The sequence below is a fragment of the Pezoporus occidentalis genome, unplaced genomic scaffold, assembly GCF_034315485.1.
Source record: "Pezoporus occidentalis ecotype Australia unplaced genomic scaffold, CSIRO_AGI_Poc_V1 ctg194, whole genome shotgun sequence".
In the NCBI taxonomy this organism is placed as follows: Eukaryota; Metazoa; Chordata; class Aves; order Psittaciformes; family Psittacidae; genus Pezoporus; species Pezoporus occidentalis.
In genome coordinates this window covers 773,182-798,693 of record NW_026913791.1, presented here as the reverse complement: position 1 = coordinate 798,693, position 25,512 = coordinate 773,182, and the positions used below count along the sequence as shown (strand labels likewise).

The following is a 25,512-nucleotide window of genomic DNA, read 5'->3' as shown; positions in this document are numbered from 1 at the left end:
AGTGGAAATTTACCAGGCAAACCTAAAGAAAGGCTTAAGCAGTAAAAATAAATAGCTCTTTTCAATTACAGATCCCCTAGCTTTGGTATCTGCTAGTCATCTTCTACTAGTGCCAAGGACACTGCTGTCAGGGAACAGATAATATGCTAGCACTTCTGCTCAGTGAGCTTCAATGAGTCTGAATTTTGCCGTGAAAACTACTACCTCATATTTTGTTTAGTTTCTGCTGTGCAGATGACAAGTGTCTCTCTTGCACCTTCCACATGAGTGCTCAGAGCAATGAGCCCATTAAACAACTATTCAGCACATCCTATATCTTCACCTGACGGTGCTAAGCTACATCACCAGGGCACAAGACTGCCAGCAGCAACTCCACACATATGAAGTATCCACTGAAAAAGCATAGCAAAAATGAGAGTGTCAGCCTCCCCATCAGTCACACATTGCTACAGAAGACTTCACAGCACACTTAGGAGACTTGCTGTGGGGCTCAGAGGTGTAGCTGCAGCAATAAAAACATAGGGTGATGCCTCAGAGGGGAAGAACTATGAGATGGGATGTTCACAGGCACTGCATTGCATCTGAACTCTGTTACTGAACAAAGAGCAAGAGATGAAGTCTGAGAGCTACAGATGTTCCTGACTGCCTGCTAGGACTCCACATCCCCTGGTGCAAGACAGAACAGGGAGGAAGGACAACCTTTCCCACATTAAGTGGGAGAAAGAGGGAACATACCGGAGTGGTGGAGCCTGGGGGGATGTAGAAGAGGGGCACCCCATTCTTGGTGCTTTCAGGAATGGTGAAGTGTTCTGGGACTGTGTCAAAAGACTGCAGATGAACCAACATCTGGTCTGTCTGGTTGATGCTGAAATAGAAGAGGCAGTTAGCCACCAAAGCCCATACTCTCCCCCTTACTGCCCCACAGTCACCCAATGCCTGCACACATAGCACTCCCTCTCTACTGGGAGTCCACCTGCATTAATATAGCTTCCTAGGGCAATGCTGGGATTCAATGCCTGATTGTAAAGAGCACATTAAGGGAGTTCAAGTGTATATAAGGAGGATGATCAGAGTTGGGAAGAAAGTGCTAGAAAAGGAATATGATGAATAGCTGGGACTAACGGTCACCCTGGCCAGGAAGTGGTTATAACCCACAGGGCTTTCAAGCCTTAGAGACATGAGGTGTCACTCCTATTGTGACCATGCAGCACAGCTGCAAGGTTGTGCTGTAAGAACATAGCACCTCCATGGGATGGCAGTCAGAGTTAAGGTTTGCATCACAGGATCAGGGCTTGGGGGTAAGAAGCAATCTTACAAACTAGGTCACAAGCCAGTTTCAGTCTTTTCCTTGGCTAGATGGCAAGCCTGCTGCCAGTCATGCCTCTTATGCGTTTGGGACCCTGGGTTAGGATGGTCACCTGCCATAACCTATGCCCCAGCATGCTAAGGAAGGAATTCCTTCATTACATTGGACAGTGGGAATTGGTGGGAACGGTCCAGCTCACCTCTGCAAGGTGTTCCAGAAGCGTCGGATGACTGTAGTGCGGTACAGACTGGTGATAGGCTTCCTCATGGTGCAACTGATGTCGTGCAAGATGTCATAGCTTCCCTCCATCGTCACCTCCACCCATGTGCTACGCTTTGATGGGTCCAGAGGCCAGGGTGTCACAGCTAAGTACTCTATCCTCATGTTATGCTTCCAAAGCAGCACTAATTTCACCTCCAGCTGAGACCCACCTGTGTGGGAACACAGGAATAAGTTCAAGTGCTTGTTTAGTACACATCTGAGCTTTATCTCTGAGCAGGGACTCATGAGTACCAAGAGACTGTTTGATCCCTATGAGAGGACAAAGTTATCTAACAACTGTTTGCTCTAGCTGAAGTCATTCTCTCTTCTCCCCAAAAGAGGAAAGCTTTGCTCACACAGTAGCATTCAGTGAACAGTTCTTCAAACGGACATGTAGTATGTATACTAGAGAAGGCAACTGAAACTCAGAGGAGGTGCTGACATTTGCAGTGGACACTTTTCTTCATAGTCTCATCTTTGTTTTTAATAAAACTCTTCCTTTGCACAGATGAGCAGAGCCTTTAAGCTCTTAAGTTTTCTCATCTTCACTCTGCAGAGTTAATTTATCCTGGTGCAGAAACACAGACATTTGAACATGATGAGCCCAAATCACAAACAACCTGGAAGGTGAGGTCCAATTCTTGAATTAAACTCCATGTTCTTCCTGCACAGACAGTATTTCATGCAATCTAGAACCTTAAATATCAAAAGGTTCTCACCATGTTCTCACCCTCTTCTGTTCCCAAAGTTAGGAATGAATATTTACTTGTTCTTCAGACTGTAAGTTTTTACCTTTTTCTTTAAGCAGGCCATTGCATCTCTAGCAAGATTAATGCAAATGCCCGACAGCAAGCCTCACTGAGCCAGAAGAGAAAAAAAACTGTCACACTCCTGCTGACTGTGCATACGTATCTGTACCAAAACAACCCAGGGCAACACATGACTTTCTGTAACAGTGCCACGCTGCTGTTTCAACTGCTCAATCATCTATTCTGATGTCCAGCCTGCTCTACAGTTTGCCAGACCTGTAGCATTTGTGAGATAAGTGATTGGATGTGCTGGAAACTGTCCGAACAGGTCATCAGCCTGGATCCTATGTATCCTGCAGAGTTGCATTTGCTGCTGTCATAGGCACATCATGGCATCCCCTTCACAGGCTGATTACACTCCATTTTAAAGCCATCTTGCTTTTTGCTCCCCCAGTCCCTGCTGGGAGGCTCCCTCAGAGCACTCTTCCCCATCAATGTTTAGAAAAGCCTCTCAGAGTCCATGCCAAATTCATGCCCGGTTGTTCTTTTGATTAAACCATTTTTATTCTGAGAAGCTTCATTCCCGTAACATTGACAGGGAGTGTGCACTAGAGGAAGAAATCCTCCCCCAGTTTCAGCTGTTACTGTGCCGATTAAACCAGCCTTGGTCTTCAGCCTACAGCAGAATATCCATTCCCCTAACATTCCCAGACCTTCCTGCACCTCAAGAACTCATCTTTCCTGAACAAAGATGATCAAAGATGGATACTGTATTTCAGATGTAATTCATCTAAGGGATTACTAGGGTTTTACTTCAGGTCACTAATACTGTCCACGATGGGCGTTTTGCATTACTGTAAATGCATTTCCCAGGGTTGCTTCTGTACAAATATTGTTTATCAAAGAGGCTAAGTAAGAAGGTATAAATTTGTCTCTTTCCATTTCATACTGTCATCTCACTGCTTTAGTACTCATCCTCCACTTTCTGCACCGTATTTGTTTCTCATAACAAAGCCTTTCTATTTCAACAACAGCAAGCATAACAAGTAAATTCCTACATTTTTTGCCCAGATCATTAATGAAAATATTTCCTACTTCCACCTCTGTTTCCATTAGTCATCCTGGTCTCACTCCTACTATCCAATTCCAACCATCCAACAAGCAACACTAAAAACACTGGCAAAAATATTTACTTAGTTTGAAGTCATACCTAGATGAATCTTTAGCTTGTTCTTTCTGCAAAACAATCTATTTCTGGTTCTTGGCTTTATAGCTAATGAAAGGGTTTTTTTTTGCTTTGATTTCTTTCTTAAAGCTCTGTTTTTTAAACCACTTACTTTGTCTTCCCAACTCCTGACACTGAGAGCAGCCACTCTCACTGCCCAGCTCGTGCTCAGCCACTTTTAGTGCTGGACTGATTCACAGAGGAAGATAAGTATTGAAAAATGCCCTCTGGGCTTCCCTCAGCACAAAGCAACACAAAATGGTCAGTGAGAATTTTTTGTTGTTACAGGGGGCAATCCTCTGACACTGTCCCAGAAAGAAACAGGAAAACAGCTGAACACAGCTTCTCTTCCTTCCATACCTTTCAATCCTCTCCTTTTGTGAGCACTTCTGCATTCCTAACTAACCATAGTAGCCTTCTAAATGCTCAAATAGCTAAAATCAAACAGTGAGGGTAACCAGAGCACTTATAAATATCACAAACAACCTCTCCAGGCAACCCTGAGCACAAAGCTAGCTATTTATTCTATTTTGCCTTTGGCAAAATAAACAGAAAAGTGACAGTGTCAAAGTCCACAACTGCACCCTTTCCTCTTGCTTCACAGCCAGCTGGCTCCTTAAAACCATTTAGCTTGCAAGTTTTGGCAAAAGCTTTTGGCAATCCAGGTTAATTAACTGTTCTTTGTTATACACTTCTCTACAGAATGGCCTAGAGAGCCCTGATCAGCCAAACATGCTTTTCCTTAGCAAGAAGCAGTGCTGAATGTCTAAATGTCTTGATCTTTTTTAAATGCCACTTTCGGATGTTAGTTCAACAATTTTTCTGCTCACAGCCAGCAATTTCCCAGAGCATTTAGCCTTTGCAATATATAAGTAACATTATCTGCCACTATTCTGAAGGCTGGCATAGAAATACACACTGTATTTTTGATAGCTCAGACATTTCATGTTTTAAATTCCTTCTAAAAAAAAACTTCATCAAAATACACAGAAAATATTTCTGGCTCATGGAGCCCCTGAGCTGCAAAGAGCTAGAAAGTGCTCAAAGGGCATGAAAAGAGGAAATGAGGAAGGAGGTATGATGTACCTTTACCCTATTCTCAACCCTTTCCCATGAACCTGTCCAAAGCTCTTCTCCACAGAAGGTAACACTGATTCAGTGCAGCTGCTCTTCTGCTCTCTGCTCTTGTGAAAACAGAAGACCAATCCATTTAGCATTCCAAGGGCTAAAAGGAAGATACCTAGAGGGAAGTTCAGGGAGCATTGTGAACATGTGGTGATATTTCTGATATAGTCTTCCCAAGTCCAGAAATTTGGTACTTTATGATATCCTGAGCCAGAGGTTGTAGCTACACCTTTGAGCAAAAAGCTGTAACATGAACTTGTCTGATTATTTTCTGAAGTATCCACACGTACTACATCTTCCAGCATTTCTATATAGGACTTCAGAGTCACCAAGAGAACTTCACCATTGCTGCCAGATTAAAGAAAGGCTCTTTCTCCAGTTTGCTCAAGCTGTAAGTGAACTGGTGCATAGAAGGATAAAAGAGACCACACTGAGCCCAGCTGGGACAGGAACTGACTTGTCAGACTGTTTCATAGACATTCCTAGTCAAGGTGAGTGCAATGGACCTAGTCTGCCTGGATTTAAGGAAATATCTCATGCCACACCTATAGGAGATTAGTGAAAGCAATCTGCAGACATTACTAGAAGAGCTGTCTCAATAGGAAACCTTAGCAGACTTTTAACAGAAAACTCCTTAAACAAGAAATCAGGGATATTCCTGGAAAGCCAACTTCAGAAACTATCCCACCTAATACAATTGTTATCAACCTTCCCCCAAAAGTTGGTTTAGATTCCTTCAGTTTGTAAGAAGCATCAAGCCAAAAGAACTGCAGTTCTCAGTCATGACACAGGAATAGTGAGATGAACTGAGGAAGATGAACTTAAGAGTACTGTTACGTGAAGAACAGCACAATTAGGGACTACTAAACAAAGAAAGCCTAATAAAACACCCCTAAGGACTCATCAGCTGGAAGCAAAGGTGTGTGAAAGATGCAGGGATTTCTGTACTAACAATGCAATGCAATAATGGAGAAAGCTTATATGACTCTGGTCTATCAGATATCTTTTTTTTTTACTTCAGAAGCAGGGAAGTATTAGCCTTACTGAACAAGGCACTGACAAAACCACATTTACAACACCCTTATAACTGTTTAAAGAAATACAAGACCAAACTGTGAAAAGTGAACAAATGAAGGGGGTGGAAGTGCTATTAAGATGAATAAACAGAACAGAAAGCCTGCCCTTACAAAAACAGGTTGAAATATTGGCTTGCTTAACCTGCCAAAAGGGAGGTTACAAGGAGAAAGGCATTGCTCTTAAATAAGCTTGTGCAATGCCCGAGAAGGAGGATAAACTTAATTAAGGATAATAAAGGACTAATTTGGTCTCAGTGAGTTTAGAAAGGAGCGAGGAAAAGAGTAGTGACGCTCTGGGATAATCTTCAAAGCAGAGCAGTGGCATAAGATATTTACATAGTTGTAAGACAAACCACAGTAAATTCATAGAAAACATCATATGGCAAGTTTGGAATGATTTTGGAGTTATATCACAGACTCTGATTTTCTGATAGAAAAAAATATTCTGTGCACTAACAACCCAAAATGAATAGCAAAGACCCTAGATCACCATGTGCTGTAAATGTTTATAACATGTTTTAAGAATCCCCCCTCCAGGCTTTTTATCAGTCAAAAATAATGTCTTCTCTTGCTTGTAATTCGTAACTTGCATTTGGATTTTTTTCATGGCCCCTTCAGTTAAAGCACTTCCACTAGTCACAGCTGGAGACAGAAAGTTAGGCAAGGTTTACTGGCACTCCTTGGCATACTCAAAACCCTAGTCAGCAGCTAGTTCTCACGATCCAGGTGCCAAAATCTCTAGTGAGTCAGATGAGAGAACAGGACCACTGAATGGTTTAATGTTCTTCTAGTACTGGTCATGGTCCTGACTGATCTGTCATTTTCACCTAACAATATCCTTCTTTCCCTCAATTTCTTCCTTTGGAAGACTCCAGTTTGGAGGCATTAAATCTGTTGTACCAAAGGGCTCAACTTAGTGTATTTTGGAGTGCTTCTAGCAAAGGACTAGAAAGGGATGCAGAAAAGGAGAAATGCAGAGGAAACCCCAGAAAACTGCAAACCCACCAGCTCTGCCACTAGTTTCCCTGCAATTGTGGAGACTCATTTCCAAGATGCAGAGGGTCACAATCTGTCCAACCCCTGGCACATAAAGACACAGAGGATAAGTCTGAGAAGAGCACCCCAATAATGAACAGTCCTGCATCAGGCAATTACTCACAAATACAAACTTAAGAGTTTAGAAAAAAGGTCTCCTTCCTCCCCAGTACCAGTCATTCTGCTGAGATGGCAGAACCTTCACTTTAAACAGTTGAGAACAGAGCCCTGTCCAAGTCCCCAATGCAGCAGTCACCTTTTGTGATGTTGACCTCACGGATGCTGTAGCCCTCGCGGAGCCGGACTGAGACAATGCTCACAAGGTCAGCGTGCACCTCTTTCTCTGTGTGCTTCTTCCTCCTCATCGCCAGAGCAGGGTTGCTGCTTGCAGACACCAGGTGCTCATTGAACAGTCTGTGCTGAGACACTGCAAACAGCAGAGATGGGGTTTGTGAGGGAGCAGCTCCCCTGCTCCTCATCCTACAGCAACAGCCCTCTCAAATTGCTTCACAAAAGCTGCCAAGAACACTTTCTGGCCTGAAGAACAGTACATCCTTCAGGAACCACTTACACTCACTCCTGATTCTGCAATGCAGCAAACAGGTCCACTAGTGTGGCCAAGAGGCTCAGAAAAGGGGCAGGGTCGGGTGCCAGGCCCTGCTTCCTCTGGGACAGTCTTTGTGACAAGTCATGCATTGAAGTTACACATTTAGCAGACAGGCAGAAACTGCACAGCTGTTCCAACAGTCACACAGCAAGCTTTTGGGTTTTACCCCTTTTCCTGGAATACTCTGAATTCCCAGGCGCTTTCTAAAAGGTATCTGGATGTGGAAGCCTTGAGTTTAAACCGCTAACACCTGATCCTTTTAAGATTCAACATTTCCAAGTCCCAGGCCAGATCTCTCCAAACTTGTTACTGTTTGCAGCTTCTGCTGCCAAGTTACAGAAAGCATAGAAGGCACCAGCATATCACCAGGGCATGAAAGGGTGTTTCCATGTTTTAGTGGTAACTAATCTCTCCTGGCATACTCTCAGTCACTAATAGTCACAAAATAAGAATAACCAAGACAGGCATTTGGGACAGTTCTCAGGGATCTAGTTTTTCAATCTAAACTGCCATCTGCAAGCCTGATTAGGCCAAGTTCTCCAGCATGTCCCCATCTGTGAGCTACCCAGTGTGCAGGAAAGGTTGGACGAAAGCTTCTTATCCCCTCCAAGTTCCAAGCACAGCCTAAGTGCTGAGTGAAGACCACAAAAAGGGGAATGGTGAAAGATAGGACACTAGTTTTCCCTGATCCACCCAACTCCTGGAACTAGGAGTCACCGATGAGGAGGCATCCCCCAATAGTGCCCAGAGCCTACAGGAGGCATGACTCAGAGGGGACAAGGGAAGAGTATCAGCATAACCAAGCCTGGGAATGTCACCCCAAAGAGAGGTGCTGCAACACATCCATTTGCTGAAAGGAGGGAATTCACATTCCTCACCACAGTAGTATTCTGGATTCAGGGACTCCCCAGTACGCAGAAAAGAGTACAGCAGAAATGCCTTGTGATACACGTTCAGATCCAGGCTTAGGGGATCCAGCTCAGGGCATGTGGAGAGGTAAGCACCAAAAGTGGCCATGGCAATAAATTTCATCAGTTCAACATTGGGAACGTGGCCAAAGCTGCAGTCATAGGAGTAGACGCCTCCCACCTACAAGATGGATAAAGAAGATAACTGAGAGAGTACAGTAGGGCTGAGGACAAGGCAGAGGACTGGCAAAGGCCTCAGACAGGCAGAGAAGTCCTCTTAGCCTCTGGAGGTGAATGCCACCACCACCAACCCCCTTTCCCTGCTCTGGTTGGCAGCAGCATCCCCTCCTGCTAACAGCAGACATACCTGTACAAAGGAGCAGGCCACTGTGCCACTGCGGAGCTGATTGAGTAAAGTCTCGCACACAGCCACATCAGGGACACTGGTCACGCCATCTGTAATTATTATTATACCTGCAAACAAGGCAGTACCTTAGTGCATCTTCCATGTCAAACAGCTACCACTCTCCCAGTGTATCTACCAGAGAGAAAATTTAGGCAGGGCAGACGCAGAAAGGAAAATCCCAAGCTTGGTTTAGAGCTTCTAAGGTGTTCTGGAGCTGGCAAACTTCCCATCTAGGACAGCAAAGCACTAAGGCAGGACATAGCTCTGCACACCCTGGGCTGTCTCAAGCAGCAGTCACAGCTGTGCTTTGTCACAAACTACCTAACACTGACAAAAGGCATGTGGCTCAGTTTTGTCCTCCCCATTCCCACCCCCCCAATTTGCTCACAGAGCGCAGAGCAAAAGCTGTTGTTGAAATTTCATCACTAACAGAAGGGTCTTTGCACCAGCCCTTATAAAATTAATCTCAGCCTAAGGCAGGAGAAATACAACCCTTTGCAAACAGCTGGGCAAACCTTAACCCAGAGGACAAGGCCAACCTGCACTGGAGTTGGAGGGGAGCAGCTGCAGTGCTAGAATCCCCTGCCGCACCATGCTGACCAGGCCAACATCAGCAGTGACAACAGACACGCTGGGCTTCCTCCCAGATGACTCCTGCACATCACCAGGGCTCTCTTGGCTCAGGGGAGACAAATCCATCTGGAAAAGTAAAAAAAAGAAAACCCACAAGGCCCCATGGGGCAGACTTCAGCCTAGCTCTAGTTCTCACTCTCCTAAACAGCCTTCAGTCTAGCAGCTCCATGGTACCACAATCCTGGAGCACTTTGGCAGACTTCATTTCTAGCTTTAGTTTTCATGTGATCTCAAAGTCCTGGTCACTTGGGCCCCATAGACAGCTAGACAAAGCTGCCTGGGGGGCAGAAGAAGGGGACAACAAGCTGAGGGCTTTGTTATAAGCTGACTTCTGACAGAAGGACAAAAATGAGACACTTTGGGGTCACTAAAGCTCCTCTGCAGAACAAAGCAGTTCCCACTTAAAGAGAAGGTGACCACCTCTTTCTTAACTTGTCATTTAGTAGAAGCTGCAGCTATTCAGCATCTACTCAAGTAAAGCCCAGAAAAGCTGGAGAGGCAAAGACACCCGTCTCTCTTACGAAGCCCTGCAGCAGAGGGTGTAAGGAGCCTTGTAAAGACAAAGCCTAGTGCCTGTACATTTAATTCTGTTCAAATAGCACTCATTATGCAGTGCTGATATAAGCAAATCCAAGTAGGCTTCTCCTGCATCTCCTGTGAAAAATATCCCCCAGGCAAAGCCTAAAATTTGTATAATTACACTTTGAAGAACCTACTGCATTTATAGTCCCCTCATCTCAAGAGGCTCTGGCAGTTCAGCCCTGTAATAAACTATTGCTTCATTTTTACTACTAATACAGAAAATGAGCGAAACCCTCCCCTGCAAAGTTACAGATGACTGGGAGCTGGGAAACGAAAATTAGAACTAACTAAACTTTTGTTATTGCACTAATGGGAACAGTCTGTGGCTGTGAACAAAAAACCTGAGTATCCATCACTTTAATTTGCCAGATGCCTTACATTCAGACACTTGCTAACAATCATGCAGCTAATGCAACTTCAAAAGTAAAAAAAGTTTCAGTCCCTGCCCTTCCCCTGCGGCCTCCCACCTCCACCCCACAGCCTGTGGCAGGACTCACCAGTCCCTTTAGCCTGCAGCGTGTCTCCTTCCCCCATTTGCATGGAAAAAGGTATAGGGTAGTTTATAGTAAGAGAAATATTGCATCAAGCAGGAATGCATACAAAGCACTGCAAAACCACCAGCTGGACACACTGGCAAAGGTATTTACTTCCTGCAATGTTCCTTCTGTTCTAGGACTGACAGTCCTAGCACTCAAAGATACAAATTTCAGCTAGAATATGCAATTTGAAGCACTTCAAATATGCAGCTGCAATAGATCACCAGTAGCCTCTTGCTTATCCGATCTTGATACTTCTTTTCTTCTTGCCCAAGCTCTATTAACTAATACTAAATAAGGACTAAACAACCTTTGCCAGTCAAATAATGGCTTTGTCTGCAAGAAGGGTGCCCATAAATACAATTGTGACTGCGACATGCATATGTCAGTATCACAATGTAACCTTCGCGTGCTTCATTTCCAAGATAAGAAGAGATCTCAGTGAGAAATCCATTCTAAATCACTACAGAGTCTCACTTTTAATTTCACCCTAAGCTGTGTTTTATAGTTCTTTCATTAACTTGCTGATACCTATACCCATGGCTACTAAACAGCATCTGCCAGACATTTCAAGAGTATCCGAAACTGCACTGGCTGTTTATTCAGTTTCATGGTCAAGTATTTTCATTCAAGAAATGTAACAAGGGCCAAGGGCATATTCAGAGCTGTTTATAGATTAATTATATGGGTGTAATCACCTAACCCACCATCTTCTTTAGAGAGAAGTCACTTCCTACAGCTCATCCCATCATGTACAAGAAGTCTGGCTGCTTTATTGCAGAAGAACCTTGGGGAAGGTAACCATTCTCATCAGTCCTTCTGACCACTTACTGGTTCTGCTCTCCTCAATGTTTATGTCTGATTAGTAGATTGCACAAAGTTATATTACAATCTCATTAGCCACTCCTTCTCCAGACCTACACCACTGTTCCTCTTGTCACTCTACCCCAAAGGGGCAAATCTCCAGGGAGCCAAGAGACCCCAACCACCTCTGCCCTGCTTACCTGCGGTTTGGGTTCATACTGCTGCTGAAGCATCTCTGCCACTTTGTTCTCAAAAGCACATAGCTGTGTGTAAACCTGGTGCAGAAAGGCTTCTCGCTTCGTCTCATCCAGCTGACAGCCCTGGAACAGTACCTGCCCCAAGGGTACACATGTCAGTCATCAAGTTAAGGTTTTACAGCACCAGCCCCCAAAAGGGCACACAGGAACAGAGTTCTGCATGGTGTCAGACATGTCCCTAACAAAGCAGAGGTACAGCAGAGGCCTGTTCTCACTATTAGTGCTCAGGGCCAACTGCCTTGTGAGCAGCAATGTCTGCAGTGCACTCCACAGCAGATGCTCACATCACTCTTTAGAAAATCTCCTTCTTGGGCAAGAAATTTCTACTTCATTTTCCTTCTTCCAGAAAAAGCAGTTGTCAGGAGAAAGCAACAGGATCCTTTTTAGAAGCCATTAACTCTGGTCTGATGTTTCTAAGGAAGGCCTGCTTGTTCTAATTTGTTCTAACTCACCCACAGACTGATCTCATTATCTTCCAATAAGTGGTTGGATAAAAGAACAACAAATTGAAATAACATAAAAAATTAGACGTCACAAGAGAGGCTGAGTGACATGCCAGAGTGACCCTGCCACCATAGACACTCCCCAAGCAGACAGGCAAGACAATTATATTTACAAACACCACCATTGCACAGACAATCTACATCCACAACCAGGAGGCAAAGGAGATACAACGTGTAGACAAAGAACTCAACAGCCAGGTGGGATGCTACGTGTTATCCACATTCCTGCAACCTCAGATGGGCAAGACCTCATAGTGACATAGGAAAAGTAAATTATTACAGTATAGACAGGCTTTCCTGGACGAGTGATGCACATATATGCCTTTCCCTCCATAAAAGGAATATAGCTTACCGAGCTGCACCCAGATGCTACAGTTCCTGGCCTCATACAGGCCTTTAAAGAGTTTCAAAGAAGAAAAACATAACAACTTTAGAGTGCTCAATTTAGTATAAATACAGAGGATACGGAGGCAAAGCATGATGGTGTCTGCAGAACAGATGGGCAAGATGACATACAAAATGTCACTGTCAGACAGAGAAATTCCTGCTGTTTACTTTGGTAGGACCCAAGAACAGACCAAAGTGAGGGCTTCACTCTTCAAACACCATACAGACAAGTAAACGCTGTAGCCTGCCAGAAGGCTTGGGCAGAGGCAGGCTGGGGAGAGAAGGAAGGAACAGGCATAGACTAGCAGGCTCCTCCTGTCACCACCCACTTTCCTAGCTAAAGGATGCAGTCACCATCAGAATCACCATCAGAAATGTGAAAACAGTCAGCTGTAAGGGATTAAGGATATATTTAAAAAAAACACACTGCCACCATAAACCAGACTTCAATTTATTAAACAGACCTCCCCTGGCTCAAGCAAATCTAGTTGATAATCTCAATACTGGGGCTGGCTGCTCCCTCCAGCAAGAAGAAACAGGTTCATACCAGCGCAAAAAGGCAGCAAAGTTTGCAGGAAGAGGCAATATCTTTGAATAAACGACTGCTACACAGTTGGAGCAGGCAGACAAGCTTTTGGGCACATCAGCTCTTCTTGAATGCTCCAAGACAATTATAACAGGCTAAAAAGAATTAACATAAGAAATGCTTCCTGGGGCCCAACTGAGACCATGCCTGTAGGTAGTGATCTCTGCTGAGCCCCACTCCCCCAGGAGAAACCGCTGCTTCCTGCCCAAAAAGGAGAAGTTGCTCACATACGCTTCCTCACCACACCAGTCTGCATGCTGTAACGACACAAGTCTGCAGCATCACAGATAACAGCTACCCCATGCCCTGGCTTTCCTCTGTGTTCACAGGAAGCCATCCAGCGAGATGCTCAGGCAATGAGCCACTCCAAGGGCTGAACTTTACCTGATGGGACTGCAGGCCGATGATGGAAGAATATGCCTGGATGGTGACAAAGATCTCTGGCTGGTAGATGATGTCTGACCCAGGGATACGAAAGGGTCTTAACAACCCCACCAAGCATCGGGAAAGGGCATGAAACACTTCATCAAAGATTATCTCTCCTGTTGAGTCATCCTACAGAAATGGAGAAAGGGAACAGCTTTTTCACCTTCTAGGACTTTGAGTCTCAAGGCTGGTGGCCCCACCATGCAGAGCCAACAGCAAACATCCTTCTCCAATAGCAACTGGATTAAAGTGACAAATCCCTGTAAACAAAAGTCACATGTTGAACATCCCACAGAGAAGCAGGATCTGCCCTTACTTAAACTTCCTAGCTGGGAGCACAGGGAGCACTCTTCCCCTGGGAAAAGCAAGACTTCTGCAAATTTAAGACTAACACAGAGGAATAAACCTCATCAAACAGAAATGGGACTGGCCTTTTAACATACCTAACACCCCAAAAGAGGTGGCTTCTGCACTTACCACAATCCCTGTGGAAGGGCTCAGATCAAGTTCAATCACAAATCGGTACTGGCGGGCCAGGAAGGTGACCCGTGTAGAGGGCACCAGGAGATAGGGCCTTGGCTGGACAGGCTCATCAGGCTGCCACCCGTTGGGCAGGATGCTGAGAACATCAAGCTCATTTTCTGACTTCACCTACAAGAACAAATAATCAGAACATGACAGACTGTCAAGCCAAAGGAAAAATCAGGAAAAGGCCCTGGGTAAAAGCCTTCTGCAGGGCCCAGATGCTCAGGAGCGGCATAGAGCCACCTCACCACATCAGGCCATGGTGACACCCTCCAGCCCCAGACACCAACTCACCAGCTCCGGCTCGGGCACAGCCCAGATGACCTGGTGGAGTCGGCTGAGGACCCAGGCGAGTCGCACGTTGCGGGAGATGCGATAGTCTTTCTTCATCAGGAGGAAGACATGCCCTGCCTCCTCCACCTGCAGCACGACCACAGCAGCCCAGGTCACTCCACAGCCCGGCGGGCACCCCAGGAGGGCACGCAGAAGGGGACCCCAGCCCGCATCCCGCCCTGCCGCTCACCCCCAGGCTGCTTCAGCCCCGCACTCCCACCTCTCTCCTTCCCTCACAGGCCCGGACACCCCCACTGCTCCCCACCGCAGCCACCCCTCACCTGGCTCCTGCCGCCAGCTCCCCAGTACCCCTCCCCAGCTCAGCCCTGTCCCCCGGCCCGGCCCCGGCTCCCATAGCGCAATCCCACCTCCGAGTCAGGCCTCTCGGCAGCCGCCATGTCCGGCCCGGCGCGCCCCGCCCCGCGTCCTCTGACCCGGAAGCGCCGCTGGCCTGTGCAATGGGGCGGTGCTGCCATGCAGGTGAGGGCTGGAAGGGTCGCTGTTGAGCGCGGCTGCGGCCCGGCCGGGAGCAGCGGGCCGTGGGGCGGTTCGGGGGCAGCGGGGATCGGGGCCGTGCTGTAGGCCCACCCGGGCGGTTCCTGGGGCCTTGCCTCGGGCGGGCGGCCAGCGCGGCGTACGGAGCCGCGCCGTGGCCGGGCCTTGTGTTTCGGTGCCTCCTGCCGCGGACGCCCGCAGCTCCGCGGGCTGGGCCTGAAGCGGTAGCCGTCGCTGTTGGCGCCTTCCGTCTGGCCCTGGCGGGGCCTGTTGCCGCCGAGTGCAGCGGTACTCCCGGACCATCTGTCTGCTCCCCAGGGGTTAAACCCAGCCCGGGCTGGGGCAGACTGAGCTCGAGCAGCGGGTGCGATGCTTTGCTGTGCAACACTCTCCCCTTGCTGCACGGCTGCGGTGAGCGTGTGTGGGGGTATCTGGGTGCACCGCTCCTACTCAGCCCTTGGTGAGGGTCGTCACACCAGAGATCCACGGGCCCAGCAGCCTGGCTTTGACACTAGTGAAGAAGCCAATGCCCAAAAGAAGTTATGAGGGCAAATTAAGCTACTGAGCCCCATACAAAGACAGGCTAAGAAAATTGAGGCTGTTCAGCCTGGAGAAGAGAAGGTTGCCTGGAGACCTTAGGCCAGGTTGGACAAGGCCTGTGGGCAACCTGGTCTAGTGGAAGATGTCCCTGCCCATGGCAGGGGGGCCTGGAACTGGATGATCTTGAGGTCCTTTCCAACCCAAACCATTCTGTGATTCTGTATAAACTATTGTTAGCACATCCCTGATGTTTAATAGCCTTGAATGAATTTTCATTGATGGAAGAAGGTTCTAGGTATTCTTTGAAGTACTGTGAACTTTGAACCTCTGTAATGTCCATTGGAAAGGAGTTGCAGAGGTTAATAACAGGTTAGCAGGCTGTGGAGATCCACCTCCTTTGGTTTGCCTGAAACTGCTACCTAGTGACTTCATGCAAGTCTCCTGGTTGTCCTCCCAGAAAAGAGAGTGAAAGTGGATTGTCCTGCCAAGTCCTCATCTATAGGGCTGGTTGTATTGCCTCTCCTCATTTCAGTCACTCTCACATACTAGACTCCTTTCTGTTTTTAACTGCTGCATCTATGGAACCGATGAATATTCATGATCATCCTTGTTGCCTTTATTTGTACATATTCCTCCTATATCCCTTTTTTTGAGATGCACATGAGGCGTGCATTTATACAGTGACGTAATGATGCTTAGTTTTTGCTTGCTTTCCTAATAAATCCTGTTGCTGCTTTTACTTCCCCCACTTCTTGAGCCTTGGGCAGGTGTTTTTATAGGTCACCTCAGATAATCGCGAGATCTGTTTCTGAGTGATAACATTATCAGCTCAGAGAATGTCACTGTGTACAGAAAGTCAGGATTGGGTCATGTCCCCCTGCTTTGTTTTGCCACATGCTCTGCTTTATGTTTACCTACTCTGAATTTAATCTTTACCTCTCAGTTGCTCTGTATCAGGAGGTCCTTCAGCAACCTATCCTGTAAACCGTGTCTACTACCTCAGGCCAATTCAGTATTGCTAACAAAGTCTGTAAAGCGCTGCCTGTCTATAGCGTATGCCTGGGAGAGGCACAGCATTCCTTGGAAACACTGGCTGGTCTTATTGCGTGCATGTTTTGCAATGCTTGCATCTGCTTCCAGTTCTTAGTGGCTTTGGAGAGAACCAACGAAAGAAGGAGGCTTGGAGCATGCTGCTGCTGCAAGAGCAACACCTCTGCAATAGGGTTTCATTCACCCTCTCGAGGGCTGCTTGGATAAGCACAGACAACGGGCCAGGTGAATTGTCTGGGTGCCTATGCCTGGCACCCTTGCAGCAGACCACTGGCTACCAGCCCAGCTTGTAATGCAGGCATTAATTAATCTTCTTGCACAAACACAGTGTGCACACAATTGTAGACTTATTTCATAATTGCATAGGAACTGAGTCCCATCACAAGATGGAGGGGAGTGCACTTATCTGGAGGTGGAACACCGAGCGATCCACTCTGTGCATCCACTCCATGCATGGGGGACTGGATTTCCTCAAAGTTGACTTAGCCATTTCTTCTTAGGTGGTTGAGTGAAGTCTGATCAACGATTGCTAAAAAAAGCCTTTATAGTCTTGTCAGTCTATAAATAAAGTAGAAAAATCTTTTGTTCTCATAAACATGGCAGATACCAGATAATCTCGCCAGTGAAGCTCCCACTGGTCTGGTGTATTTAAACAGAACAACAAATGCAATAGCAAGCATGCCAGCAGCCTGAGTCACGCTATCTGCTTTCCCAGTTGGCATTCCCTTTCTATTATTTGATTGCTTTGTCCCACCCTCCTCATGGATTATTACTGTACAGTTCTGGACTTACATGAGCAGTTCATTAGGGTTGGAACTTTAATTATACTTTGTGCAATGCTGTAGTGTTAGTAAGTGAGACTAGATAAGATTCTGGAGGGTTTTTGCAAGAGATGGAGATTTGCCTTGATGTCTTTGGCAACAGATCCCCTGCCCTGACACTTTGTCACTGTCCTCCCTCACCTGCAGATGTCAGTGGAAAAGGTTATTTAAACAGTGTAATCAGAGCAAAAGGCAGGGGGTGATGTGTGATTGTGTCAGTGTGTGCTGTCTGTCACGGCAGGGCCTCCTGCAGTCGGTAAGGCACAAGTAAAAGAGGACCCTCGGGTTTCTTTGACAGCTGGAAGGGGCACTTGAGCAGGAAGAAAGTAAAGAAGGAGGTGAAGTGCAGAAACTGGAGTCTTTAGGCCATGGATCTGGTACTCACTCTGAAAAGGGAAGTTTTGGATGATGACATTGCTGTGCACACATCTATTGTCAGTAAAGGCTGAGAGATGTGAATGTACTTTGAGCTACATTAGTTCAATGACTTACGAAAGTGGCATGAGCTAACTTTGATGACTGCCTGATGTGGTGAAAAGCAGATGTAAACAATAATATCTTTACTCATCTATATCTTAAAGAGGACAGCTAGCACAAGTCTCTTGACTAAGTGTTCTGACCTAAGGGGAAAGGGTCAGTGTGAAACCATAAGATTTTTACCTGCAGGGTCTGGTGTTTGCTGCCCTGGAAAAGAAGGTTCTCTGTAGGAGAGATTGGATGCATGTGTGTGGATCCACAACACCTGGGGAAGGTGTAAGGCTTTGTTCTCATCCCTTGTCTTCTTTCAGAGAGAAGAGAAGCAGCTGGAGCTGACCCTGGAGGCACTTATCAGTCAGGTAGCTGACCTGAAGAACTCTTTAGTCAGTTTTATCTACAAGCTGGAGAATGAGTACGATCGACTCACTTGGTAAGTAAGGTGTCCCACAGAGCTGGGGGCACTGCTGATCACTACTGAAGCTGTTCCAGACTTAGCTCAAAGGACCAAAAGTATAATTAAAAAACATCAGCCTGTTGGCAGTAAGTTTAAATTTGCTTTTCACATTTCTGCTGGGGGAACCACTACATATCTTCCACCAGAAAAGCAGTCAAAATCCACTGGTTTCATGCTGTATAGAGTCATGCTAACACCTTTTGGTCTAGACATTTTGTGAAAACTAGACTTGCATCTGCAGTGACTGGAAGCTTCTTGGACAAATTACCTTGGAGACTCACACACTATAAAATGAGCAATGGTTCTTTCTGCATTTCATGACCTTTCTGGCCTTTTCTGGCTCTGTTTTGCTGGTTCTGCGTGTTTTACCAGACAGTTTGAGAGATTTGCAAGGTGGCATTCTTCCTGATAGACCATAAAGGTGTTATAGCTACAGCTTAATGAACTATACAGTATCCTGAACAGCATCTGCCACTGCAGCAGAGCTTCACAGGCAGTCAGTTTTTGTAGTTAATGTTGCAGAAGGCAGGAGAGATGATGAATATTCTAGAGAGAGAAAGCTGAAGGGGAGGCACCTTCTTGACAAGATTACCAGTTATTTTGCTTCATTATTGCTTAGTCTTGATAGCCAAGCTATAAATACTGTCTCTCTTGGCTGTGCTGCTTAGGAGTTAAATTGTTCTCAGTCTTTGCTCTGGAATTGCACTGTGAGAGTTAGAGATAAGGAAAGCTTTGCTTCTGTATTACTGGGGTGAGTTGACCCTGGCTGGATGCCAGATGCCCACCAAAGCCACTCTCATCATCCTGTTCCTCAGCTGGACAGGGGAAAGGAAATACACTGAAAGGCTCATGGGTCAAGATAAGGACAGGGGAGATCATTCACCAATTACTGTCACAGGCAAACCAGACTCAGCTTGGGGAAATCAGTTTGTTACTTGTCAAATCAGAGTAAGGTAATGAGAAATAAAACCTAAATCTTAGAACACCTTCCCCCCAGCCCTCCCTTCTTCCCAGGCTTAGCTTTACTCCCAAGTTCTCTAACTTGTCCCCTCAATGGTGCAGGGAGGACAGGAGCTTGTGGTCAGTTCATCACATGTTGTCTCTGCTGCTCCATCCTCAAGGGGAAGGATTCCTCAAACTCCTCCCCTGCTCTGGCATGGGGTCCTCTCCACAAGGCCCCAGGTCCTGCCAGGAGCCTGCTCCAGTGTGGGCTTCCCATGCGGTCACAGTCTCCTTTGGGCATTCCCCTGATCCGGTCTGGGCTCCTTCATGGGCTGCAGGTTGATATCTGTTCCAGCATGGCCCTCCATGGGCTGCAGGGGCACAGCCTGCCTTCACCAAGGTCTGCACCACAGGCTACAGAGGAATCTCTTCTCCAGTAACTGCACCTCCTCCCCAACTTCACTGACCTTGGGGTCTGCAGAGCCGCTTCTCTCACATATTCCCACTCCTCTCTCTGGCTGCAATTGCTGTTGCATAGTTTTTTCCCCTCTTAAACACATTCTCCCAGAGGTGCTACCACTATCATTGATGGGCTCAGCCTTGGCAAGCAGTGGATATATCTTGGAGCCGGCTGCATTGGTTCTATTGGACATAAGGGAAGCTTTTAGCTCACAGAAGCCACCCCTGTAGCACCCCTGCTACCAAAACACTGCCATGCAAATGACATAAGTTACTGAAATACCAAAACTGCAACTTCCAGTATACTGCTTGTGATATCTCTGAGCTATTTGTAGCATTTGAGCTATTTGCAGTAGGGGTGGGGATTTCTCCACAACTGTAGTAGGTTTTACTGTTTACTGTCAGGAATAAACTGGTTTGAGGAATAATAGCGTTATTTCCTCACTTCTCAACCATTTGAGTAAAGAAGAGAGAAAAGGCATCTGTGGCATCCCTTTCCATGTTCTGTCCTCTTTATTTGCTCTCCCAGGCCTTCAGTTCTGGACAGCTTTGCATTGCTTTCTGGACAGCTGAACACCTTGAACAAAGTGCTAAAGCATGAGAAGACCCCACTACTGCGAAACCAGGTTATCATACCCCTGGTGCTGTCTCCAGACCGTGATGAGGAGATCATGGTAAGAAACTTCCCTCTGAATGTTGGTCCTGGAGTATCAGAAAGTGCTTGTGATCTGCCCTGATTTGCCATTCCTCAGCTCTGGGTGTAGAGAAAGAGAAGGTGATGAGTAATTCTGCCTATGAACTGCTTTGCTGGGGGGCTTTCACCTACAAATGTACTAGATACACCTTATAGGAGGTGTTCCTGTTAATAAATGCTATTTTCGTCATGATGGGGCTGTGTAACTGGGAGGTCTCCTTACAAGCTGCTGGTTTTCTCAGCCCTAGCTGTGCTGCTGTCAGATATCTACATCTAGATGTGCACTATTTGTCATCTGACCAACGTGAGGTGTGTTACAGAATCTAATGTATGTGCTGGCAACATTTATTGTCTGCTTGAATGAAAAAACTTTTCAAGTGATGATGGCCATGCTAGTGGCATTGCACTGCAGACCCCTGTGGTTTGCTCTCACTAAGCAGGCACAGTGCAAATGCTTACACAAATTGTTGAAACCTGCTAATGCTGTCCAGATCAAGGTTTCCCCAGTGCATGCTGCTAGCCTTGTTCTAGCACCATGGCCTGTGCTCTGGTGTGGAGCTGTAGGAGGAGGCTCTGAGTGTCTTGTCACTCACTCTGAGGCTTATCCAAATATTTCAGAGGCAGACAGAGGGGCGTGTGCCAGTGTTCAGCCATGAGGTGGTGCCTGACCATCTTCGAACTAAGCCTGACCCTGAAGTGGAGGAGCAGGAGAAACAGCTGATCACAGATGCAGCTCGAATTAGCCCTGATGTGGCACAGGTAGGTGAAGATGAGTTTGATACTCTGCCTTTTAGTCATTGGACACAAGATGCCCTGTAACTCTGCTTCTTTCACCCTTCCACCTGACAGTGTTCTTTTTTGCTGTGCCCTTATCTGTCTGAGGTTTCTCCAGATCACCCTGGATGAAGTTTGGTTTCCTCCACAGTTTCACAAACAGAGGGTATCCAGCCCACTGGCTATTCACAGGAGGTGAACACATCAGAACAGGCAGAGAAAAGCAAAGGCTATCCCATCCCCATAGTGCCCTGTCTACATAATCACTGTAGGCTCTGCCATCAAAATGCTTGTTTGGCTACACAGACCCTGGAAGGAGAAAGCTTGTTTGCTTACCTTACTGACTTGTTCTGGGTTGGAAGTATCCTGGTGGTTTCTGATGGTTTTCATTTTGCAGAAACAGATCCAAAGTCTGAACAAAATGTGCTCAAATCTTCTGGAGAAAATCAGTAAGGAGGAGCGTGAATCTGAAAGTGGAGGTATGTCACTGAGGTGGAAGTGGGGTGCAGGGTCCAAACAGCAGGCTTGAGAGACTAATGGCAGAATAGGCAAATCTGGGGGTCATTCCAGTCCTTTGTGATACCCCTTTTGAGGAGGTGGTAACTGTTTACCAAGAAAACATCCCAATCAAATTGGATTGATAAAAATAACTGTGAAAATACAGTGGCAGTGAATGTGGGAAAACCCTTAGCTATGTTCTGAAGGAATCCACGATATGTTTGTGTGATGTCCTGTAGATAATGGCTTATTCAGACTCACGGTCAGCCTTTTTTGGTTCTGACTCTGATTCTGGACATCCTTATTTTACTGGTCTCTGCCATCACCTGATCTCTATTCCTGGGAGTGCTATGTACAACTCTCAAAGGTGCTGGGGTTTTTGTGAGTTTTTTTTTTTTGTCATCTTTGACACAAACAGTGTAAGCAGGGATCCAGGCACAGGTTCTGTCTGCTTTCCAGGATTAATAGTATAACTGGGCAGGTGTGTGGTAGAAAAAGTTACAGACACCATGCTCCTTATGAGCCTCCAAAAGAGGATGTTGACATTGTTTGTCTAAAACACAGTGCTTGTTACTTGCTATTGGATCCAGCATGGAAAAGCCTTTAGTGGGAATATTCTTATGGGCATGGAGGAGTTGGCTCCCTCTTCCCTGGGTAGCATATGCTCTGCTCTCCGTGGAGAAGCTCTTGGATCACCACTGTCTTTGGATTTTGCAGCTTCTTTGACCTTGCTGAGACTGTTATAGGACAGCTTGTAGAAGCTGATCTCTGTTACATGCACCAAAATAGTAGAAAAGTAAATTCAGGATGCTAATTTTTAAACTTGATTGCAAAAATGCTCCAAACTAACTTTTTTTTCTATAGGTTTAAGACAGAACAAGCAGACTTTCAACCCTGCAGATACCAATGCACTGGTAGCAGCTGTGGCCTTTGGGAAAGGACTGTCAAACCGGAGGCCCCCTGGCTCTGGAGGATCTGTCCAGTCAGGCCAACCAGGAGCTGGTGCCATCATTGCAGGTGCTTCAGGCATGCAGCAGGTCCCAATGTCAGGTGCACCAGCTCAGCAGCAGCCAATGCTGGCAGGAGTGCAGATGGCACAAGCAGGACAGCCAGGTAAATAAGTTGCATATTGAGATCAGTTGAAATGCAGGGAACAAGAAAGAGAAATGCAGGTGTAGAGGGTCTTCCCGAGTCACCTTTTAGATATAACTGAGTGAAGAGGTTCCTTTATGGCCTTAATAACGAGTCAGGTTATAACAGTGGAGTAACACTGGCTTAAATTGGATCGGAGATTAAAATGAATCCCAGACATCCAGCTTCAGCTTCTTAACTCATGCTGCAATACCATTTTAATAATAGACTTAGTGAGTGTAGGAATCAATATGGAAGGAGATCACAGCAGTCAGCTGCTAATCTTGAAGTTACCATCCCTGACTCCAAATCCCTGAGCCACAATATGTTAGTATAAGGGGTATTCTGCAGAGGTACCACTGTAGGCTTGCCCTGTTCTGGTATTCTTCCTTATATGTCCTTTGCTGTCAGGAATGGGTTTGGCCTGGGGAACCTCCAGGTCATGTTAATTGAGCTTATGGATATTGATATCCTCATTGGTGTTTTTTTGAACGGTAATGACTGTTCAGAAATGAATTTGAGGAACAATAGTAATCCTAAGTTAATTATGTGTTTGTGTAAGAATTAGAAAGTAATTTCCACTATGATTTGCAAACAAAGGCAGCCCCTGTGATTTTCTGGCTGCATTCCCACAAACACAGTCTCCAGGATGGGACGACAGTCACTTGCGTACACCAAGCAGAGTGTGCTGGTAACAAGAACACTTGTCCAGCCCCTGTTACCTGGAGGTTCCCTTTTGATGAGAGCAGCTATCCTGCGTTTCACCAAAGGTCAGTCCCACTATCCTGCTGGTGACAGGACCCATAGCCAAGGCTGAAAGAATTTAAGAACAAACCTTACACTGACAGCAGTTGTTGTTTAGGGATTTTAAGGCAGGGTTTGAGACCGTTGGGTATAGCAGCAGTTCCTTTTTGAATTATGATTTTGACTTCTACAGCACTTGCAGCATTTCTTCCATAGCTTTACTGCATGTTTTGTTAAAAAAAATCCTTTTTATGTTTAAACCTTTTGCCTGGTAATTTTATTGCATGCTTCCTTTTTTACCCTTCCTGTTTATGTTGTGAGAAATGGGGAATAATCATTCCTTAGTGATTCCAGAGTGGTTTTTGTTATTTGGAAGTCTGTCATGCCTCCTCCCTTTGGCTATCTTTTTTCTTCCCAGCTATTGTTCTGTTTAATATGTCCTCGTGTGAAAATTGTATTATGTCTTGGACTTGTCACTCTTACTTGCACCTTTTCTGTTTGTTTTCAAGACTGGGAACACTAGAACCACTCACAGTATTCCAGGTGTGGGTAAACCATACAGTCCTGGTCACCCTTCTTTTCGGAGTAATGTTCCAACAGTATTTGCCTGCTAATTTTTAGCACTGGTGTGACATGGGATCTCCTGCCAGTTCATTGCAGGCAGTGACCCTCTTTGGATACATTTGAGAAAGTTTAGTAATCTTTATTCTTTTAGCCATTTGCTCATCAAATCTTCCCATGTTCTCCTGCAACACAGTTTTAATTTTCAGAAGCTGTCCTTTATTTATGTTCTAATTTGAATACACGTTCCACTTTCTGAAGGGGTATTCTTTAAATATCCCTCTTGCTGCTCTTTAATCCCTTTTTGTTTATTCTTCTGATCATTTTAGTTTTGTCTAGCACTGTGCACTCATTGTAAGCGGCTAGCACGATGTCTTTGAACACACTCCCATGTGTGATCGGTATCAGCAAAGAGTAAGAATGCCCAAGAGGTGGACCTGGTTAAGAGAAATAACAGATCTGAGAGAGGCTGAGTAATTGAAATACACACCCTGACTATAAATAATGCTAAATGGAAGGGGATACAGGCTCTTGTGTTTGCCTCTCTGAAATGGAAGTGAAGATCAGTCTGGATCCTTCTGAGAGTGCTGCTGCTAGCAACTTCTATGTGACTGAACAGGTCCCACAGTCCTGTAGGAGCTTCCTAACAAAGAGAAAGACAGACTTGTTTAAAACGGAACAAGGATAGAGTTTGAGAGGAAAGCAGGTGGACACAGGAATTGTCAGGGAGATTTCTCAATGGAGAAAGATGCCAATTTGTAGAAGAGATTGATTGTGTTAGGGCAGAAGCTGGAAGATGCTGTAGCAGGAAAGCCTATTATGGTACCTGGAGTGGAACAGGAAAAGCCCAGGGAGGGTTGTTGTGAGTCCTGCATGCTCCTGAGCACATGTCCTCTCATACAGCTGATTTTGCTTTTTCTTTTTCTCTCTTCAGGAAAAATGCCAACTGGCATAAAAACAAACATCAAATCTGCTTCAATGCATCCGTATCAGAGATGAGCTGAGATGGCCCAGGCCTGGGGAACAGCTGTTACCAGCATTGCTCCTGCTGCAGCCACCACACCTGGCTTGTGTGGAGTTGCTAGTGGCCATGTCTCCTGGACACAGGTACTTCTCTGTTGTCAGAGCAGAGGACTTTGCTTCTGGTATTGATCCTATTTTCTTCCAGTCTGGCCTGGAGAACAACTACCCTTTCCTGATACAGAACCTGAAGAGCTGCATGGCGCACTGTGCTCTTTTTTTCTGCTTGTTCAATTGCAATGATTTCTTTACTCACTCTTGTTGAATAAAGATCTTGTTATGCACACTGTGAGACACTGGTGTCCATCTGTTGGATTATAAGGACTCTGATTTCCCTTTAGGTAAGGCTTATAAGTAGCTCCAGTCTAAAATACACAGAAAATGTTGGAGGCTAAGTGCTGGAGCTGCAGGATTATGCATAAAGACCTATAATAAAGTGAGTCAGCAGGGTACAAACATAAGCAGTAAACATCTTGTTTGTTGTAAAACCATTATGGGTATTCCCCAGAAAGCAAAATACTGGGAAAGTCTATTACAGGGAAAGACTATTACAAAGCCTGCAGCAAGAAGGCAGCATTTCAG

General features: G+C 45.9%; 2 protein-coding genes across 16 annotated transcripts in view; one reads left to right on the top strand and one right to left on the bottom strand.

Annotated features, from left to right (window-relative positions):
* SZT2 (SZT2 subunit of KICSTOR complex) overlaps positions 1-14,749 on the bottom strand; it is a 58,248-nt gene extending 43,499 nt beyond the window's left edge. For 12 of the 15 annotated variants that reach the window (XR_009964493.1, XM_062617252.1, XM_062617254.1 and 9 more), the window contains exons 1-11: positions 14,639-14,749; positions 14,232-14,357; positions 13,890-14,063; positions 13,371-13,541; positions 11,454-11,585; positions 9,238-9,397; positions 8,660-8,766; positions 8,263-8,473; positions 7,034-7,204; positions 1,506-1,737; positions 736-865 (exon numbers count right to left, since the gene is read on the bottom strand). Coding sequence is in view for 14 of the 15 variants with exons in the window: in XM_062617252.1 (XP_062473236.1) it covers positions 736-865; positions 1,506-1,737; positions 7,034-7,204; positions 8,263-8,473; positions 8,660-8,766; positions 9,238-9,397; positions 11,454-11,585; positions 13,371-13,541; positions 13,890-14,063; positions 14,232-14,357; positions 14,639-14,746 (1,722 nt within the window). In the remaining variant the exon portion in view is untranslated. Of the gene's footprint in view, positions 1-735; positions 866-1,505; positions 1,738-4,627; positions 4,732-7,033; positions 7,205-8,262; positions 8,474-8,659; positions 8,767-9,237; positions 9,398-11,453; positions 11,586-13,370; positions 13,542-13,889; positions 14,064-14,231; positions 14,358-14,638 lie in introns of those variants that run through there. The other 3 variants (XM_062617262.1, XM_062617264.1, XM_062617261.1) reach the window with 2 other exon arrangements.
* A 2,795-nt stretch (positions 14,750-17,544) lies between these two features.
* On the top strand, positions 17,545-25,222 carry MED8 (mediator complex subunit 8). Its single transcript, XM_062617336.1, has 8 exons — positions 17,545-17,553; positions 17,843-17,872; positions 17,965-18,083; positions 20,038-20,182; positions 20,821-20,961; positions 21,374-21,455; positions 22,339-22,587; positions 24,845-25,222. The coding sequence occupies exons 1-8, from the start codon at positions 17,545-17,547 to the stop codon at positions 24,907-24,909; spliced, it is 840 nt and encodes a 279-aa protein (XP_062473320.1). The 3' UTR covers positions 24,910-25,222.
* Positions 25,223-25,512: the final 290 nt, after the last annotated feature.

Coding starts and splice junctions, on each gene's coding strand:
- MED8 (XM_062617336.1), top strand. Junction 20,962..21,373: donor TTAGCCCTGATGTGGCACAG/GTAGGTGAAGAT, acceptor TTCATTTTGCAG/AAACAGATCCAAAGTCTGAA. Junction 22,588..24,844: donor GGCACAAGCAGGACAGCCAG/GTAAATAAGTTG, acceptor TTCTCTCTTCAG/GAAAAATGCCAACTGGCATA.